This window comes from Siphateles boraxobius, unplaced genomic scaffold, assembly GCF_051911475.1.
Source record: "Siphateles boraxobius isolate OS27281-9 unplaced genomic scaffold, OSU_SipBor_1 25, whole genome shotgun sequence".
Taxonomy (NCBI): domain Eukaryota; kingdom Metazoa; phylum Chordata; class Actinopteri; order Cypriniformes; family Leuciscidae; genus Siphateles; species Siphateles boraxobius.
The window spans coordinates 35,003,865-35,024,839 of record NW_027508866.1 but is presented as its reverse complement, the minus strand read 5'-3'; the positions used below and the strand labels follow the sequence as shown (position 1 = coordinate 35,024,839).

Below are 20,975 nucleotides of genomic sequence, written 5' to 3'. Positions count from 1 at the left end.
AAATATCAATTAAAGCTAAATGGAAATATTTAAAACAAAAACTAAAAAAAATATATATGCATTTATTATATTTATTATATATATATATATATATACATAGATTTAAAAAACTAAAAAAAAATGACTACAATAGTAGTAAATAACACTGAAATAAGAGTGCATCTCATAAACTGGAAGTGTGATCATTCGTCACCGCTGTTGCTGAAAAGCATGCACACCGTGGTTCGGTTCCCCTCAGCATGACCATCGATCTGTAATACTTTGGGGACGGGATTCATTCAGACGCTGGAAACAAGCTTCCATAGGTCAGAGATCCTGCTGGACAGGGTCAAAGGAAATGAAAGTGGAGGATGAGAGCGAGCAGAATGAGAAAATGCTTCACATGAACCAAGAGCATCTCAAGAGGCACCTGAGACAGTAACATCGTGACAGCAGGAGAATAGAGACACACAGATTGAAAAATGACAGTGACAGAGTGATCTGACTCTAAACAACTGCTATTCTTATTTATTATTATTTTCTTTTTTTATTCAAATACATATGCGTAGTACTACTTTTATATAGAGCTATTTTAAAATAAAATGGTCCCCAAATAACTTTGCTAATTCTGTCTTATTTCAACTAACTATTAATAGTTTTTTTATTAACTAACAATAACAAAGATGGATAAACACTGTAACAAATATACTGTTTACCAGAATATGTCTAGCAGTAACTCTCTGGTGTCCCTCATCTGGTCCTGAATCTCCACTTGCTCTTTAAGCAGAGCCGCTCTTCATTATCAAACTCAGGACTGCATCAGGTTAACCTTTTCCCGTTTTATCAGGACGCCAGTCAATAACGTCTCGCGGCTCCTCAGGGTCTGTGTCCTCGACTGCTCTGGCCGCTCTGTCCAAACAAGGCCATAATTAAACCTCAAACACAGCTAGCAGATGATTATTCTCAAGTTAAATTATTTCTAAAGATGCCTAAAAACATCAAAGGTTGATTCTTATTTCTATTATTATCAATTTAGTGTAATACATTAAAGCAACTGTATCTAAATCTGTATCTTGTGGTCTAAACTAAAAACTTTGGATGTGCACATCATTGAATTATTTATTAACATTCATGTTGTTTTAATTACAACCTAGATTTTGCTCTCAAATCTCATGAGATTTAATGCAGCTCTTATGTTGTTTGAAAATAGACACAAATGAGTCAATAGTTATAGTCATACAGTAAGAGTTTAATAGCTATAAACAAACATAGATTGTGTGAAATATTTGAGTGCATACTGAGATCTTTTATTGCAGAATATGGTATATATTGGTAAATCTGAGCACAGTTTGAGATGTTGAGCTGTTTTCTGAAACTGAGAGATTCATCTTTTTATCAGGAGAAACTTCAGGCTTCAACAACAACAACAAAAAAAGTCTTGATTGTACATTTTTTGCATTTACATTACGTTACATTTATGCATTTAGCAGATGCTTTCATCCAAAGCGACTTACAAAAGAACAACTAATGCAATTTGTCAAAGTGCAAACAATAATTGTAACATGCATGCCAAGATTATGTGACAGTCACAGAGACCTGGAGGGCAAAATGTCCACCTGCAACACTGGCCTGTCAGTTTTCCATCTCAAAAGAAGAAAAGAAGAAAAACTAAAATATGTATGCTAACAAAATGCGAATTTTGGGAACTGCTGCAGTATTTCAATCACTAAAAAACAATAGGATATTTAAAGTACCTGAAAGGGTTAGTTGGAAATGATCCCATGATTTACGTACCCTCAAGCCATTCTAGGTGTTTATGACACAATCAGAGTTATATTAAATAATATCCTGGCTCTTCCAAGCTTTATAATGGGAGTGAACAGTACTCTAGATTTTAAAGCCCAAAAGTGCATCCATCCATCATAAAAGAAGAAGACATATAGAAAGAAGAAAGACATATACACCTAGAATGGCTTGAGGGAGAGTAAATTATGGGATAATTTTCATTTTTGGGTAAACTAGCCCTATAAATGAACTAAAACAGTGATATTAACAGATCAAATTGATGATTCATTCTATATACAGGAGAGCAGATGAGCACAGAATATGATCAATGGTTAAGCGTTTTCTTTATAATGGATTTCTATGGAAAAATTATTTACGAGAAACTGTGTTGCATGTGGTCATATTCTGAGTTCATCTGCTTTCCTGTACATAGTATTCATCATTAATAAGGTGTATATTAAATTTGGTCTTTCAACATCACTGTCTTTATACATTAGTCCTTGTTAAATTCAACTATCTGGCGGGCAGCAGAGGAAAGCCTTGTTTGTTCCCTTCCAGATGTGCGTTCATGTAAGGTTGTGATGTCACGTGAACACTGTGAATTAGACAACTAGATTTTATATGAGATACGTCTAATGTAATTTTTCTCTCTCATGTGCTTATCTATATCTCCAACATTAAGTCTTTACTCTTGGTTATTGTGAGCAGATTCACCTTGAGTCCATGTGGCTTGCCAGTAAAATCCAGATTCGTTCCCAGCCCTGCAGTGAAACAGCTGCACAATCTCCACAGCGCTCAGCCAGCTGCGCAACATAAAAATAGAGTCCAGCACAACAAAACCTATTAGCTTCAGTCCATCGCATTTGACCATCTTATTACATTTAATGTGAGATTTTTCAAAAGTGGCCGACCGTGCAACATCCACACCGTTACCTGTGTCGTGCTCATTCAAAAACAGCAATAACAGATGAACTGGAGTCTCGAAGGAAGAAAAAACTAAATGTGCAGTCCACCCAAAATATCCAACATTAAATTCATAAATTGCACAGGACTCAACCATGAAGATGTGAGCTTCTTGTTTATTGTTATCAAGGATTTCATGTTGGTTAATTGCATTGATAGCCGGACAACACGATCAACCCTATTAGCTTCTGTAAGGCTCACCGTCTGGCACGAGAAGAAATGCTGCTGGGTTAAACATACAGTATATCTTAATGGCAATTACATATGTTTAGTAAGTACATTCTCCTCTACAAGATATTCATGTACAATATACAAGTTTAAAAAATATAGTTTGCATTGAGTTCCACAACCGTTTCGTTCTCTTCACGATGACAAAAATTCACATTAGTTGCTTTGGACCGTAATGCTTTCCGTGGAGCGACTTTTTTTGTTTGTTTCAAAAGAAAGAAAAGAAAGATGTTGGTCACTGACACACACACACAAACAGATGTGTGTAATCTTTACATCATTGAGACAAAGCGAGAAAAGAAAAAACAGAAGACCGGACTTCAAAAACGCAAACAAACAGCAGTATTTTTAAGATACACAAACACGCTCACACACTTCAGGACAATAAACACACTACAGGACGGCAGATACATACATGATGGGCTGAGAAAACCAACTCAAAGAGCACCTACTTTTTTGTGTTTTAAATGTGTAAGGAATCATCACTCAAGGTGAAGAAAGCGAGAAAGTCAAGGCCAAATAACATGAACGTAACGGAGCACAAGACACTGAAGGCCGTGAACGAAGACATGTTGCTGAGAAAAGAAGCACTTGAGTAAATGTTAAAATACTGCTGACGTTGAACACAACAAGCAACGTTAGATGGACAAGAGTTAAGAGTTAGTGGAGCAAGCAAAGATTAAAGTGTTAAAACTAGGAAAGCCAAAAATTAGAAGAGAAAATGAAGGCATGTGACCTGGCGAAAACAACTCATCCAAAAGTCAAGTTTGTCCATCATAGAGGGCCCAAATAACACTTTAAAACCCTTAATTATATCCACTGCTCTTTACAAGATAGAAATCATCAAGGTTACAAATGTGCAGTCACTTTTAAAACAGTGATTTGGAAATTAAGTTCATACGGTGAATTGACGTAAATAAGCGATTCCTTCTCCTTTTTTTTAACCAGCAAAATATCATTAAAAAATAATAAGAAACAGGTTTCGCAGCTGCTGGGTGGCCTGATGCAGCAGAACAATTCAGTAACACAAACAAGTCAGTGACACGGACGTTTTGTCCCACGGAAAAGTCCTCAGAATCAGGATGTCTCTCTCCAGGGGGACAAAAAGGCAAACCGAGGGTTTTCCGACCCATCTGGGCTGAAGTTCTCCTGCTGTTCGGAGCAAAGTCTTAAGGACACTGGGCTTAAACTGAAGGCAGAAGACGTGAAAATGGGCTAGAATGATTCGGATCCTCCAATCTGAATTGAGCAATAACACTAAGATGGCACCAAATGCTGCGATTAGGTTTTGGGCCTTTTTCGCTGCATGTAAAATGAATGACCTGTATAGTGAAGATGAAGAGCATCCCTTTGCTTTGCTGAGAATGACTTCTCTGCTGTTCCCAATTACTTTAGTAAAGGCGTATGTGATGATAGTGTCCTTTTTCTGTTAGAATATCACGCTTAATGCTTTCCAGAGAGAGTTCTCGCTTTCTTTACAAAAAAAAGAGACAGAAACAGGAAAAAAAATTAATGAGGCAAGACGTAAGAGATGAACGTAATAGCAAAAGCTTTTCCCACAAGCACTAAATGTAGCCTGAATTGATTTCAGAAAAGTCCACACCCAAAAAAACGTGATTTTGCAGGGGCTGTTTTGGGTTTATTCAGTATAAGGCTTCATGATCGTCACAGTGGTTTCTTAGTGTGGGGTTAAAAGGGTACGTAGCTGGAAGGAGAAATGACATTCACTCCATCCGCATGTCTCTGAGCTCGTGTCGACCGGTCTCTGGATTTTTTTTTCTTCTTTTTTTTTAATCTCCTTTATTTTTTTGTCTTTTTTGTCATCTCTCCGTTTAGTCATGATCACTTCTCAGGTTTTCAGGAGCGTCTGGCAACAACAAAAGCAATTCCTGTCAGGGAATACAAGAAGACATCACATTATTTCACTGTACTGGGCCACACCAAACACTAAAAGCTTACTCAAAGACAGCACAAGATTAAAAAAAAAGCTCTTTGGAAATCTACATTGCATATAGACACAGAGCTGTTAATATTGTTGGTCTTTAGCCCTATACGGACGGGAGTCGTACAGTTCTTTTCACCCAACTACTTTTACTTGATTTCATGTACAAATTAGGACGAGACTATCCTCTATGTGTTTATTACTGAGTTGGGAGTGTGTGTTTTCTAGAAGTCAGTGTTACAGAAGGTCATATGCTGTGCTTGCGTCCATCACGTATGATGCATATCTTTTAATGAATTATTTATTGATAACAAATGTATTGTACGAACCACGTTTAAAAATTATGCCATTTTCTTTTTGGAGTCTCCTACAATAGGTTTACATGCATTCAAGGTCAAAAAACACATTATTTCACTCATAATATACATTGCAGCATCAGCTCTTTTCTCTCAATGTCTGAAACGGTTCAATAAAAGATTCGGTCTCTCTAAAAACCCTGTAGCTTTCTAGTAACTCTGCAGACATTGATTAGCTTTTTCAGGTGTGTTTGATCAGGGTTGGAGCAAAACTCTGCAGAAAAGTGGATCTTACAGGCCAGAGCTGATAACCCCTGCTCTAAACTATGAAAAACAAATGTAAATGTTTGAAATACACAGAAACAGCAGCTAAAGCAACTGTTGAATCTGGGACTGAACATACGGTGATGTAGCCTAGAAATCTAGACGCACCCTAGCGGCAGCAAAAATTATTTTGCAGCAAAGTGTGGTCTATCAACTCTCCGTTGACTTTCGAGCTGGAAAAACCCAACTCTGGTCATGCCAATCACATCGTGTATAGAGTTGGTGGGCGGGCTTAACATGACGGCAGAGTTGTGACGGTTCCGCGTGATTTCCATAGGTGATCTGCTACTTGAAAACAAAGAAGATGCTGCTGGCGAACAGCGGTCTTTCGAATCAGCTTTGGCCGCGACTCTGGATGACTTGGAGTTAAGAGAACGTCACTCAAGTCATTCCTTAAACAGGAAGATGTGTTCGGAGTTTTGACGACCGCATACGGCAAAAGTTTAATACATCAACTAGCTCCGCTGATGGAAAAACGCATGGGACTCACTCAGCCACAGCCGTTCGTTGCTCTGGTTGGTTGTAGCGCTGTCCTTTTGCGTGCAGAGGGAATTTGAAAGACAACCGTTATCCCGCCCCTCGGATTGAGGTATGCCAATTGTGAGTTCCCAGACCTAACAGATGTAGGTCTGGCTTGCCAGGCTAACGGTGATGTGTTGTGGTGAAGAATGAGCCGTCATACCTGTTATTCGGACAGAGCTGGAGTAGGAGTCTCATCTGTGACTCTTCTGCTGTTGCATCAGACCCACGTTCTCATAGACTCGAGAGCTGTCGTCCCTCAAACTGTAAAACATATTAACATCAGATACCTCTATACATCTTTACCAGGCATATTGGTGACAAGTGTACAGCTTACAGTTGGCATGAAATCAATGCTGACACTATGTATTGTCTAACTGTATGTTGCTAGTCTTATGATAAACAAGTAATTTGTAATTTTATTTTTTTAAAGATTTGATTTCATAATCTTTTGACCATTTTTCATGAACAGGTCAATTTTGAGATTTTGGGCTATTCTGTTTCCATTTCCAGATTTCTATTCTGGAAATTTAGATAATGTTATCCTTAAATACGCAGATTATACATTTCAGAAAACTTGTAATACACAACATTTATATTAATGTACCCCGATTAAGCAACTGGGGAAATATAGTGATATATCTTAGTTCATTTTTCCCCCTATTACCTTTGGTGTCTTGCCTTAATCACAATGTAATAACTTGTTCTTCCTGTGATATACCCGTGTGACGATTATGGTGTATGGTGACGACATGCTGCAGTTCATTACATTTTTCCGTTGTGCTGCGCTCACTTTTCACGATCAAATCAAGTCACTTCTTATTTAATATCAGTTTCACTCGCAAATAGGCCTCAATATAAACTTTAGCAAAAAAAAGAAAATAAAAAATTGTCTGTAATGTAAGATGCCTATGACAGTGCCACAGGGAAACACGAAGGACAGCTGATCCTCCTTCAGTGCCAAACCATTTGTAACCATATGTCCCCCTAGATGTGTTTAAGAACTTGTTAGTGTCTTGGTGGAAGAGTGGAGTATTATCTCACAGCAAGAGCTGGCAAATCTGGCTCAGGTCATGAAGATGAGATGCACTGTAGCAATAAAGCAGCTGGTGGCCACACAAGATACTGACTGCCACTTTTGATATTTAGCCCGGCTCTGTTCGGGGACTCATTTAGTCCATTTCTGTTCTTCAAATGTCTGTGGAATTTGTTCTCTTTATGTCTCAGTTGTTGAATCTTTTTATGTTCAAACAAATATTTACAAAAGAAATAGGCTGGGAAAAAATCATTTGAAAGTAGCATGGCATTTCTTTCTTTTTTTTTGCTGATGTAGTATACCAGTAAAATATAGAATTATTATCATTAATATTATTACTACTACTACTACTAATAATAATAATAATGAGCAACTCTTCCAAATCACAATTTAGAGTTGCAACTATCACTTATATTATTCAAACAAAACATAAAAAGCAAGGAAATTGTAATATGTCCTATTGCTTCATTTGTCATTTTCTCTGAAGGGGTAAACATCTGTAAAATTGTCTATATGGTGAGGTTTTGTGTGAAATGCATGCGTGTTCTCACTCGGCACAGGTTGGCGTTGGTGTGCACGGTGGCAAAGGGCTCTGATCTCCTCCAGTCAGGTCAGAGAGAGAATATTTGATGTTGGTGTACTCTCGTCCTTTAATTTTACTTTTCTGAAAGAGACAAAAGAATCAGGCTATTTTTACCACCACTTATCAAGCTCAATATCTGCGTAGTACACACCTGCTCCTCCTCTATGCGGCGCTGTAGAGTCTCAATATAATGCTGGACAGCCATGTATATGAACCGATACTGGGCCTCTGTCTGTACCATTCCTGAACGCTGAGATCGCACCATCTGGATAGTCTTGGGCACGTCAATGTCACAGTCCACTCCTGCTCAACAGACTTCTGGTTAGACATAACTTTAAAAAGATGAATTTGCTACTGTGGTCCAATTTAGGTTGTAGGGCCTAATAATTAACATAATGAGAAACAATAGGAGTGGTCGACCGTTACGCACAGAGAACACGTTTTATGCAGTCTTCAAGTGCACACTTCAGAAGATCCCACAACTGGAAGCTTGCAACATTTGCGAAATTAAATATTTATTGGACATTCAAAGATGTTTAAATGATTAAAAGTATATTTGCTGAATGCTGTTGGTAAATGAGGAAGTATTATAGAGTTTTCCTTTCTATGACTAATAATAGAAAAGCAAATACTAAAATACTTTTTATATACCTTTACATTGTTATATACCTTTGTTCTGTCTAATAAGTAAATTTAATAAATTAAGTAAAAGAAGAATGTCAAAATAGAAGTCCCGCTTCAAACATATTTGACAAACATATTCATAAAACCGTGCATACTAAATGAGGCAAGGGTGTAGGGTTACATTTAACTTTTTTAAAGGATTTTTGTTTTTAAATATGACATTTTGGAGTTTTAAGGGATAAAATTGACAACAGGGGGACTTTAAAAAATAGCAAATATATATATTTATATATATATATATATATATATATATATATACAGGCCTGACGATATAACAGTCAACCACTAATTAACAGATGATCAATATAGATGTAAGGACCTTACCCTTTTCTCTGATGATGTCTATTAAAATATCAATAACGATAAACGTTCCTGTTCGTCCAATCCCAGCACTGTAGGAGAAACAGAAAAGTTTATAACCAACAAACAGACTTGCTTGATGAAGAAAATATTTGGACTGACATTTCTAACTTAAAGCCTTAAATATTTTGATTGAGTGAGGTCATTAAAATCCAGTCAGCTTGAAGTCTGTTATTGATCGTGTTCTCATAACCTGCAGTGCACCACGATGGCTCCAGCCCCGTTTATGCCCTCCTGCTTCATTTTGACCTCTTCCAGAAAGTCCAGCACGCCGCCAGGGTCTGCGGGCACACCGTGGTCTGGCCATGCACGGAAATGGTACTGCCACACTGTACGCTCAGTGTTACCCTACCGTATCAAACAGAACGCAGGTGTTAGAGACAAACTCTTGCGTTTATGGGTCATTTAACCATCTCAGTTTAACTATACCTGTCCAACTTTTGACAGCTTCAGCTCTCGCAGGATGTAATCATGTGCTGAGGTTTCCTTAACGTTACGCACACGCATGGCTCCGTACTCCTTCAACGCGGACACGTCAGGCCAATACTTCACACACTTACTCTGTGAAGGAAAACACAATGCATCTCAGAACAATTCAGCTTTGGCTGAACATTTAATAAGAAATAAAACCGAAATTGTAAAATGGTTTAAAGCAATTAGCAAAGGCTGAAATTTTCCAAATGAGAACTGTTTATTAAAGGGAAAATTTACTAAACAGGGCAAATTAACGTGAGAGTTAAATTCCAAAAAAAACGCAGATGGGAGAGGAAAGTTCAGATTCACATTAAAGAACAGACATAGCCGAATTATTTTCATAATGACCAACGCAATCTTCCAGCAGCAGCACAAATGAGCATCTGGTTTAAGACATGCTTTTTTGGACGTTAAATAATGGCGCAAATACCAGTAAATTGACGAGCGCAAACCTTAGTAAATCACCTTGCGTGAGTCATTTAAATACTCGCCTCCAATAAATTTTGCGTCTGAAAGGGAAACTCCTATAAATTTTGCGTCTGAAAGGGAAACTCCTATAAATTCATATGCAATAATGTCAGCCGCAAAAATAACCCTGTCCACACCTTTTCAGAGCTCATTTCTCACTGCGTGTCTTTAGTGAATCCTGACAGTAGTTTTTAAGGGAAAAAAGAGGGTTTGCGCTGGGACAAGCTGTTAATATTTTTACAAGCTAATATTTTTATTTAGTTATTAAAAAAAATATATACATTATCGTCCTTATTTTGATATTTAATCAAATTGTGCAGTCGTACAAACAGGAACAGTAAACCTGGAGCTCTTTTAAAAATGTACTTCAATTTTTATCAAAAAATATGTACCCCCCACCCCCAATTATGCAGACCCAATTTCAGCAACTAACTTCAAGTTTCGAAAGTGTACATGTATTTAAATGCTGTTCACATATCTAAATATTTATTTTAGATAGCCAAAAATCAGTTCATAAACCACAATGAAAATGTACTGTATGTGATGGGTAAATCCCTTGGGAAACAGCTCACCTTTCCCCGTTCCACTTCCTTCGTGGTCATGACGATGACTCGAGAGTTCTCCTGAAACACCATCCTCCAGAAGTCACTGATGGTGTTCTGCAGGCATCCCTGCGTGGCGATGTAGCTCCTCTTCAACTTTGAATTGTTTGATTTAGTCTCATTATCAGGCTGGCAAACCACAAAAACCATTGATGCACAAATATTTAATAATTCTGACAAGATTTGAAGGCACCTTTATTACCATGATGATGTTGGCGTTGATGTAATCAGAGCCTTGTTCATTTGCATCACCGTCGGTCAGCTTGACTCGCGTGTGGTCGACTGTGGAAGAGGCACAGAGATAAGAATATTAATATTATTGGCCCATCAATATGTGGCATTCTGAGAGTTTGCATGATGATGATGTTCACTTACAGGGAAGAATGTTCTTATATCTGTTCTTGTTTTTGTTTTCTGCCCGCTGACCCTCCTTGCGACTGTAGAGTAGTTTACACTCCTGCTGCTGAAGCGTCTGTGGACACAGAATTGAAAATGATTCCCAGAACTCGACCCTTTATAATGAAGGTGTGGAAAACTGTACATTATCAGTGTATCAGATAATTGGTTAATCTGGAACAATACTGGGTGCTGATTGGCTCTCACCTCAAACTCTTCCCAGAATCCCTGCTTGACCTTATCTGTGGCCTCTGCCAGCTTGCTGAGCTCTCGTACCCGGCTCTCGATCTCTGCTGCATTGATGCGGGTCGTGTTCAGAGGCTGCAAGAAACACAAAACTCATTTACTTGTCTTATTTGGCTGGTATTAGGAATGTTAAATGTACATTAACACAATTGTTCAAAAGTTTGTAAGGGTTGGTAATTTTTGTAAGAAGTTTCTTATGCTCACAAAGGCTGCATTTATTTGATAAAAAATACAGTAAAAACAGTAATATTGTGAAATATTTAATAAGTTTTTAATGTGAATATATTTAATCTGTACTTTATTCCTGTGATCAAAGTTCAATTTTCAGTATTATTCAGTCACATGACCCTTCAGAAATCATTCTAATATGATGATTTGCTGCTCAACATTTTTTGCTATTAATGTAGAAATTGTTGATTGCGGTCTTTTTTTTCAGGATTCTTTGATGAATAGACATTTTAATAGAACAGCATTTATTTGAAATAGAATCCTTTGTACCATTATTAATGTATTTGCTGTCACTTTTGATCAATTTAATGCGTCCTCTCTGAATAAAAATGTTAATTTCTTTCTTTGTTTTTTTAATCTTGCTGACCCCAAACTTTTGAACCTTAGTGTATTCATTTAGCAGACTCTTTTGTCCAAAGTGATTTACAAAGAATGAAAAATCACAAGCAATTTGACAGTTCTCAATGAATCTTTCCTAAAAAGGGTCAATCAAACACCTGTTTGAGCTGCAGGACTGTCCCCAGTGTTTCCACCATAGGGTTTTTCTTGTAGTGCTCCACCAGGTCTGTGAGCGAGTCGAATTTCTCCCCACCGCCAACATCGTACTTCAGATCATGCTGACAAAATGATAATACAAATAATAGCCCACTTACAAACACAACACAGGAAAATAGTCTTTTAATGACAGCCTTTTGAAACTAAATAAACTGATTTCTGCACTGCTAGTTGCGCCAAAAATGTGACTATTAAAACAGGTTTCCAAATTAGACCAACAATTAAACATTAATGCATACTAAATGAAATAACACAATTCAGCCTAAATATATTTTTTATCAGCAATGCTTTAAAGAGATGAATGTAGAAACAACTTCTGCATCTTTAAAATCAATAAACAAGTACAAATATTTGTTTAAATCTACACTATTTGAGCTCACTAATCGACTAGTTGGATGTTGCACAACTAGTTGATCATTCTAATCCATCTCTAATTTAAAAAAAACACAAAACAGTTCACCTGCAAGTCATGCATCTGAAGTTTACCTGGCAGCGTATCATGACGTGGGTGACTTTGGGTTTGCCGTCGCTGGTGTCGGTCTTGTCATCTCCGGTCCGTACGGAGAGCACAAAATCTCCCGGGTGACTCTGACTTTCTCTCACCAGGAAACTTCCGTTCTTGCCCTTCTCCGTCAACAACTTCTCTGCCTCACGACCAGATAGATGACCATGAAACCACCTTGCAAAAATAAAACAAAAAACAAGATAACTTCAGAGGAGGGTATTCAGGTTCAGACGCCAATAAAAATAAAAAAAGACTATAAAATACAATTAACGGCCCACGTTGTCATGGAAGGACAGACAGATAATAAACTACGCATGCGCTCACCTCTCAGAAGTGGGATCGGCACAGTTGAGCGGGTATTTCAGCTCAATGACGTCTCCGTTTTTCTCTTTCAGCTGTCCGTGATGTTCCATGTAATACTGTACCAGCTCAGCCAGGGTGGCAAACTTCTCTCCACCGTACAGGTCATAATAGTCTCCCGTGTTTTGAATCTTAATGTGGGTGACCGCGCCATTTCGCCTAGTGAAGAGAAGAGCTTCAGTTCAGTTTACAATTGGTTTATACTAATACACTGTACAAGAAGTTTTGTAATTTTAACAGACTTTTAAAAATGCTACGGTTAGAGCTGCACGATTCTGGTTAAATTGACAATCACTGTTTCTTTTTATTTCAAACAGAGATCATGATTCTCCCACGATTCTAAACAGACAACTAAACAAAATACTAAATGTTAATTGCTGCAGTCTATTTAAAATGTTTAATCAATCTGAATTCATTACTTTTTAAAACTGTTTTATGAATGATTCAATGACTCACTCATAAATACTTCAAAAATGCTGATTCATCCAGTAATGAAACAAGTGAAAGCATCTCTTGAATGAACGATTCAATGACAAATATATTTTTAACAGTCACTTGTCGCACCTACTGGCGTAACAATGAAACTGATACAATCGTTATTTGAAGCTTAGGTAATTTGCTCTATTTTCAGACATCAGTGTTTATATCTGAACTATAAACTTTTATCCCAGTTCTTCGGTGATAATATAAATATTTGTAACAGAAATAAAACTGTGAGGTTGCAAAGACTGTTTGTGAAGCGGTTTCATACCTAAACTGTACATGCTAACTGCTCTCTGTATCAGCGGCAGCACCAACACAGATTTGAAGGTCCCGATGTGATTTAGTCAAACGTTTAAACGACGCAGCTGAATCGTTGTCATTTAGGAATGAGATCGAGTGGGTGTTTGAATCAAGATCGCAACCTTTTAACGATTAATTGTGCAGTTCTAGCTATAGTAAAAACCTGTTAATTGATTATCTGTAAGTTACCTTGCCATATATGGAGAATAAGTGTAAATGGTTTAACAATGCATAATGTGCAATTTTATAAGAAAACAGTCAAATTTATGTTTCCTTTAAAGTATGATTAGCATATGAAATAAGTGGTAAAAGCACATTTTAGAAGTTCAATATTGACATATCACTTAATGAAATACAGTGTACAGGCAACAATATGCCATCCTGCAAGGATACTGGTATGGTCAGTATTTTTTACGGTGATTTTCTGACAAGCACAGCTGCTGTTTTTAACTTTAAATTTACGTTTTTCTACCTTTTAAAATTTACAGGATATTTTTACAGTGTAGTCAAGTGCATAATATATTTTTCAATTAACACTTGTTATTCCCAGCCTAAATGCTGGTTTGTGCGTCACCTCTCACCTGACGGAAAGCGTAAAGTCTCCAGGGTTGCTTTTGCTGGGACGGGCCAGGAAACTGCCATCCACACCACGCGTGAGCAGAAGGTTCTCCGCCTCCACTCCAGTGATGTTGGGGTGGAACCACCTACCGACAGAACACAACACAGTCCGTCACGACATGAAAGTGGGATTTTGGCCAATAACACTTCTGACAACAAGCGGTTACAGATGCTCAGGAAACGTGAAAGTACCAGCAGATATGCCAGTGTATGAAATGTCATATGAAAAAGATAATTCACAATCAGAATCCAGAAGTGTACAGCTCAACCATAAAACAATTTTAATATTAAATATTCAGAATATTGGTTTAGAATTGTGAATCATATTCTGCATGATCTTTTGATCTTTCACTTCAAACTATATAAACTTTGTGTCAAATATATTGTTGAATTTTTTTTAAATATGTAATACTCTCTTTCATTTTTAGTTCCTAATGCATTGAGTTTTCAGATTTGACTTAAGAAGTGTCCTAATAAGGTCACCACTGCAGAAGTATTTATCTTTGCTCAAGGCAGGCATCCATTACGTTATTTTGGTCACACTTTAGATTAGGGTCCAATTCTCACTGTTAACTAACTATCAACTACAACTTTTACCTCAAACTCCTAATTACTGCTTATTAATAGTTAGTAAAGTAGTTATTATAAGTGCATTGTAAGTACTAATAAACATCCAATATCCTAGTAATATGCATGATAAAAACCAACTAGTTAATAGTGACAATTGGACCCTAAACTAAAGTGTTACCGTTCTCTCTCTCTTTATCTATCTATCTATCTATCTATCTATGAAATTCCATGAAAACAATATTAATACAAGCAGGACAAATACAATAACTACAATAAGCAAAATAAAGGCAAACATGAAACTACTGTCAAGCCATCCTTCAAAACACAGTGTCACGTGACGTCCCTGTTGGTCAACCCTGTCTGTGGACAAATCTACACTATGACCAGTCAATCGTTATCAACAGATATGAAATATGATCATTGAGCAAACTTTTATCGTCCTAAAATCAGTTAATTCAAAGTAATTCCTCAATAGACTGACTCTTTCACACTCAAAACATGTCCAGTCTCGCCCTGTTGGGTTTGAATCATTAAACTGTCTGACATTTAAACGCGTTAATTTCGCACTTTAAAACTATTTAAACAAACATTAATTTGATTTATCGTAAATATAAGATGCCCGACAGTGACGAGAAATGCTAAATAAACGAGAATATTAGGTTTGTTTTTGCTTGTTTCTCACCTTCGGGATGTCATCTCTCCCTCACTCTGTTTACTGTATTTTCACTCAGTTTCCGGGTAAAAACTCAGCTTAAATCGACAGTCCCGTGTTCCGCGCCTCATACGGCAGCTGGTCCCGCTCGGTTTGGGTTCGGACAGACGGACATGAGTGAATAAAATGACGAGAAAGAGGGACCAGGAGCGCTAGGCCGCGGCACCGGAGAGAGTTTTCTGGAGTCGATTGGAAAAACGTCACCAAAGCTGCGACACACACACACACACACACACACACAGAGCGCGACGCCCCGCTCTGACGCGCCCTCTATAGGCGGAACATCTGCATATATAATTATATTTTTACATCATCATGATTTTAGGTTAAACATTGACTATATGAATCTATGTGTATTTTGGATTCTCTAACTGGCCAGCATAAAAAGTTCAAATGTTTTGAACAATGAACACACAATCATTAAAAACAAATACGGACACTGTAAAATTATTTTTATGACTTAAAAAATAAATAATTCTCTGAGTTGAATTATAGTGATTATTTTTTTAACTTAATAAATATCTGATCGTTATATGGTATTAATACAATTATAAAAGAACGGACAATGCTCCCGTTTCTGTTTCTCTTTTTTCCAAACGCGAACTTGTCTTAGCCATTTTGTCCCATCGGGCGGCCCGTCTAAAGCTTGACGTGGCATCATCAGTAGCGCAGCTAGCGCTTGTCAGTCTCCGCCTTATCGGTCCCGTGCGGCGTAAAGTCTCTTTTATGGGTTTTATCCTCCATTAATACACCGCACCAAACATGTTTACGTTATCTGAACTTGTCGTGCTCCTCTGCGCGCTTTCTTACACGGCGAGCGGCTATTTTGTGAGCATAGACGCGCACGCGGAGGAGTGTTTCTATGAGCGCGTGAACTCGGGCACGAAGATGGGCCTGATGTTTGAGGTCGCTGAGGGAGGATTTCTGGATATCGACGTGGAGGTGGGCATTAAAATACACTTATAATATAATTAAATGTCATTACAAAGATATGTTAGACCATAAACAGCATTTATAGGATGTTTGCTGGTGTCAGTGTCTGCTCACCCCAGATGGTGGATGAAGCCGGAAGTTAATTGCTGGTTTAGAGTGATTATTAGTGCTTAGATACTGGATAATGTATTTTCTAGACAAAATTTAGTCGAGACAAACTGGTTTTGTTTTTAACAAAATGAATATTTTTTTATTACCGTAGTGTTATGGTTCATGGTAGTGTTGTTAGTACTGCTTGTGCTAAGGTATTCTAGTCTGAGTTTTTTTTTAAAATACCATAGCACTGTCTTTTTTTTTTGTGATTCACGATATATCGGCTACCATATCGATATCGGCCGACATATGTTAATTTTTAATGTTATTGTTATCAGTCCAATAAGAAAATTTGGCAGCAATGTTCAACATGATGGTTTTGAATTGCTTGAAATATGATTGGATAATATATCGGTTATAGGCTTTCAAATATAAAGAGTTATCAATATCGTCCATAATTTTCATATTGGTACATCCCTAATTTTTTTTCAGGCAGAAGCTGATGTAATGACAGTGACTGAGCTTCTTGAATGCTGAACACAACTCTGATGTGGAGCACCTGTAGTGTACCTGTTAAAGTTGAGGTTTATCTAATGTATTGTTTGTGTTTAACAGATAACGGGTCCGGACGGGAAGCAGATCTATAAAGGAGACCGCGAGTCCAGTGGGAAGTATTCTGTAGCCGCCCATATGGACGGCACCTACAAGTTCTGCTTCAGCAACAAGATGTCCACCATGACCCCTAAGATTGTGATGTTCACCATCGACATCGGCGAGGCGCCCAAAGGACAGGACATGGAGACAGAGGGTGAGCGGAGAAACTGACACAGGCTTTTCTGGGAAGTTTGTCTTTTGCAACATATGGCAGGGTTTCCACGGTCACGGAAAACCTGGGAATATCGGGGAGCTTTCAGGGAACTGGAAAAAGTCGTGGAAATTGTTATTTCTGTAATGAATATAACACTTTCTGTGTAGTTCTAAAATATTGAATTGGCTAAAAAATTGAAAATTTCATATAGTAGTTGCCAAAAGTGATAGGAAAATTAACATTTTCAGCTTTTACTCAAATATTATAAAAAATTTCTTGATTTTGTAAACACATTGTGTAGTTGTGCTTAAAGTCGATTGTATTATTCACGATAACGCAATGAAACATGACAAATTGTGCCGACATAATTTTTGGCCAGACTGTCATACAAAGAATTATGAACATGTGCAAAAACAAGAAGGAACCAACAAAATATTAATAACTGATTATGTTGTAGTCAATGTATGCAGTGTATGTTTTTCTATGCTCCACAGTAAATAAAACCTGTAGCTGTACTTTGCCTCTTTTGCCAAATAATTTTGTCAGATAAATACCTTAACCAGGTTTAGTGTTTCGTTCTTCTCTTATATTTAAAATACAAAAAATATATATAAAATACTTGGGTTGTTTAATTGAACTTGTGTCATTTAAAAACAAATATCTCTCTCATCTCTTCACATCATTCTTGGCCACTACTGTATGTTAGAAAAATATTTGTAATTATTTGAAGGGGGAAAAATGGTAACTTTACAATTAGGTCTGATTAGTTAATGTTTAGGTAATGCATTAGCTAATAATGAGCAAAACATTTATTCCAGTGTTTATTAATCTTTGTTCGTTAATACAATTTTAGGGGGAGATCATAGGGAATTTGTTTCATTCAACATTCATGCTTTTCTGTTGCTCAATATAAGAAACCATTAAAGTTCTATTCATAAATGAATCGAATCTGCTTAACACCAAATAAAATGTTGATATTTAGGTTTGTATATGTGATCTAGTTTGTATACGTTACCTCAAATTTCCGATTAATTCCAATTAAGTTTCCAACTAAGAATATTTTAGAAATTCTCCAGCTTAACATCCCATGGAAAGTTTCCGGAAATTTTCCGCTCCTTTGGAACCCTAGTAACAGATACAACTTTTGATTTTAGTAATGTATTAGAAAATGTGTTCGGATTAACTAATATAATGAATGTTTTAGGACTAGTTTTCATTGTTGTTCCTACTAACTAATGTATTTATTCAAAGTGTTAACAAAAATAATTATTTTAAAACAACAGTTGTTTAATAATAAAGTAAATCTTTAAAAAAAAAAATGTTTTTACCTCTAACGTGACTTTGTTCCCTCCCCAGGAGGTGGTGACAGCTGGGATGGTAGGAATAGACTGTATAATAGATTGTTTTAACATCGGTTGAGCTTTAAACTTCAATCTAACACTTAAACGTGCACTTGTGTATTTAAAGACAGTGTGAGCAATGATCTGAACATTTACTGACTTAAAGATGCTGTATAACAGCGAAGAGTGAGCTGCGGCTTTTGTTGAAGATATAACATGAATGGTTTTAATGTGATTTTATCAAAGAAGAGGTTTATTTGAAGTTCCCATTGCCTGATTTGAATTATTAATTTTAGGCCATTCTGGTTTTCTGCTGTATATATGAGTGTTCTTTTATTAATGCACCAAAAACTAAAGCTGTTTATGACCTGTCGACTCTTGCATGTGTAATATGAGGTTATGTGATTACAAACTTGAATATTGCTTTTTGTAAAAATTGGTGTGCTGTATTGTGTTGCACGCTGCAATTTGTTTGTGTTGATACAATCACTGTGTGTTAATTTCTATTAATTTATTTCCAGCTCATCAGAATAAGCTGGAGGAGATGATCAATGAGCTGGCGATTGCCATGACAGCGGTCAAACATGAGCAGGAATACATGGAGGTCCGAGAGAGAATACACCGTGCAAGTAAGACATCCTCACTGATCATGTGATCGACCAGCCTTTGTGTGTGTGTGTGTGTGTGTGTGTGTGTGTGTGTGTGTTGTACATGATATTAACATAATTAGGAGAATTTGTGTCCGTCTGCTTTAAACGATGGAATGGAAAGTTTTTTGAAAGTCATGTCAAAAGATCAAAAATTGCATGTTAAATGGCTGTTCAATTATTATTATTATTATTATTAATTTTTGAAATATGAAAACAGCAGACATATGCATGTTTAAATGGCCTTTAAATTATTATTAATATTATTTATTTTTTTACATTTTGAAATATGAAAACAGCAGAAATATGCATGTTTAAATGGCCTTTGAAAAATTTTTTGTGACCCCAAAAAATAAGCATCTTTAAATTATTATTTATATTTTTAAATATGAAATCAGAAGAAATATGCATGTTTATATGGCATTTAAATTATTATTATTTAAGCTTTGAAAAATGAAAGTAGCAGAAATAAGTAAAATATGCATCTTTAATTGGCCTTTGAATAATTATAATAACAATTTTATTTGTATTATTTCAGTTTTTCACCCTGAAACGTTCAGCTTGCCTCTGACTGTATTTTTGTCTCTGTCCTCCAGTAAATGACAACACGAACAGCAGGGTGGTGCTCTGGTCCTTCTTCGAGGCTCTGGTGCTGGTGGCCATGACCCTCGGACAGATTTACTACCTGAAGAGATTCTTTGAAGTGCGGAGAGTCGTATAAAAACCCTCAACATAAACACATTGAGTCCGTGATTTACCAGTTTCTCGAATTGGACGTCCAATTCAACAGAGATCAGAAGAACTTGGTTGTTCGCTAGTCCACCAGTCATTTTGTTTTTATTTGCCCCAGTTGTAGATCTCTTCAATGTTTGTTTTGGTAAAGGGTGCAAGCTCAGTTATGAATTGTTAATTAATTGATTTTGTTTTAGCCCAACTTGTGTAATTTTATTTGGAACAGGCATCTTTGTTATTTTTTTGCTTGATGTTTTTTCTCCAGTACTGTTACAACAGCACATTACTACAAGAATGAAGTAAAGGTGATGTTATGGTGTTGCCCCAATGAAAGAACATGCTTTAGGATTGTATGAAATAGCATGATGTTATTACGCTATAACAAAGCCATTGTTGTGAGCAAATGGGAAGTCGGTTAGTTACTGACTTAATTCAAGACAAATGTCGGGAACTGTCACAGCAAACACATTTCATGCCATATTCACTGCTCATTATCACATTTAGTTATGCCAACAACCTCCACGGCACATATTTAAACCTGATGCTGGTAAAGTGGTAAAAATGACTGCTTGGTTACTTTTGCAGATTTTCTGGTGTGTTTTTAAATGTATAGGCAGGGTAGGCCCAATTTCTTTTTCTTCTCTCTATCTTCAGTTTCTTCATACGGGGAGTACTTTATGTAGTTTTGTACCGTTTTTGTTGTCTAAACCAACTCTTATAAATGAAATGCAAAATTATTTGGCTAAGACTACTGGGAAACTGATGATAAAACTGTAAACTTCTGAAGTTCAATGAATATGTATGTCAAATATGAATTTGATTTAATAAACCTGAAAAATGTTCTTAAAATGTTTCCTTTTTTTATCATTACAAATGCAATGTTTTTGTTCCACGTGACCCATTGTAATCTGCCCACTTACCATTATGCGTTATTTTTATTTATGTTATAAAATTAAATGCTGCTCTTCCAAAATGTTGGATATTTTCCTTTTTTGCGTTTAGTGCTATTTATTTATTTAATTTTATTCATAAGTTATTGTCCATGGTGTTGTCACGGGGTACATGTTATTTTTCTCAGCGCTGCTGATGAGTATGGAGCAATCGTATATTCAGTGACCTAAACTTAGAAATTTTTGTTCATTTACCAAAATGTTAACTTATTTAAACGATTATGGTAATTATATAAAGGCAAATAAGAGGAGCATC

The 20,975-nt window shown here is 36.6% G+C and overlaps 2 protein-coding genes and 1 long non-coding RNA gene across 6 annotated transcripts; 1 reads left to right on the top strand and 2 right to left on the bottom strand.

Annotated features, from left to right (window-relative positions):
* Positions 1 to 776: 776 nt before the first annotated feature.
* On the bottom strand, positions 777 to 2,805 carry LOC143750605 (uncharacterized). Its single transcript, XR_013207181.1, has 3 exons — positions 2,698 to 2,805; positions 2,479 to 2,567; positions 777 to 888 (listed from the first exon to the last, which is right to left on the bottom strand). It is a non-coding gene; the product is annotated as an uncharacterized LOC143750605 (long non-coding RNA).
* Positions 2,806 to 2,823: 18 nt separating this feature from the next.
* On the bottom strand, positions 2,824 to 15,876 carry ptpn11a (protein tyrosine phosphatase non-receptor type 11a). 3 transcript variants are annotated; one of them, XM_077243759.1, is made up of 16 exons: positions 15,187 to 15,876; positions 13,898 to 14,020; positions 12,498 to 12,692; positions 12,155 to 12,347; positions 11,611 to 11,730; positions 10,847 to 10,960; positions 10,619 to 10,715; positions 10,446 to 10,525; positions 10,214 to 10,339; positions 9,129 to 9,260; positions 8,893 to 9,047; positions 8,664 to 8,731; positions 7,807 to 7,958; positions 7,624 to 7,736; positions 6,200 to 6,300; positions 2,824 to 4,844 (listed from the first exon to the last, which is right to left on the bottom strand). In XM_077243759.1, exons 1-15 carry the CDS (start codon positions 15,198 to 15,200, stop codon positions 6,231 to 6,233), a joined length of 1,752 nt encoding a protein of 583 aa, XP_077099874.1. In that variant the 5' UTR covers positions 15,201 to 15,876; the 3' UTR covers positions 2,824 to 4,844; positions 6,200 to 6,230. The 3 variants fall into 3 exon arrangements, with proteins under 3 accessions (XP_077099874.1, XP_077099873.1, XP_077099872.1); XM_077243758.1 differs by having other exon boundaries at positions 10,437 to 10,525; positions 15,187 to 15,481; XM_077243757.1 differs by having other exon boundaries at positions 10,214 to 10,372; positions 15,187 to 15,481.
* Positions 15,849 to 20,618, top strand: tmed2 (transmembrane p24 trafficking protein 2). Of its 2 annotated transcripts, XM_077243761.1 has the most exons (5): positions 15,963 to 16,158; positions 16,858 to 17,050; positions 18,407 to 18,427; positions 18,912 to 19,019; positions 19,634 to 20,618. In XM_077243761.1, the coding sequence occupies exons 1-5, from the start codon at positions 15,979 to 15,981 to the stop codon at positions 19,756 to 19,758; spliced, it is 627 nt and encodes a 208-aa protein (XP_077099876.1). In that variant the 5' UTR covers positions 15,963 to 15,978; the 3' UTR covers positions 19,759 to 20,618. The 2 variants fall into 2 exon arrangements, with proteins under 2 accessions (XP_077099877.1, XP_077099876.1); XM_077243762.1 differs by lacking the exon at positions 18,407 to 18,427 and having other exon boundaries at positions 15,849 to 16,158.
* Positions 20,619 to 20,975: the final 357 nt, after the last annotated feature.

Coding starts and splice junctions, on each gene's coding strand:
- ptpn11a (XM_077243757.1), bottom strand. Junction 10,961..11,610: donor CAGTCCTGCAGCTCAAACAG/GTGTTTGATTGA, acceptor TGTTTCTTGCAG/CCTCTGAACACGACCCGCAT. Junction 9,261..10,213: donor AGGAAGTGGAACGGGGAAAG/GTGAGCTGTTTC, acceptor TTTCCTTCACAG/AGTAAGTGTGTGAAGTATTG.
- tmed2 (XM_077243761.1), top strand. CDS start 15,979: ATGTTTACGTTATCTGAACTTGTCGTGCTCCTCTGCGCGCTTTCTTAC. Junction 16,159..16,857: donor TTCTGGATATCGACGTGGAG/GTGGGCATTAAA, acceptor TGTGTTTAACAG/ATAACGGGTCCGGACGGGAA. Junction 19,020..19,633: donor AGAGAGAATACACCGTGCAA/GTAAGACATCCT, acceptor TCTGTCCTCCAG/TAAATGACAACACGAACAGC.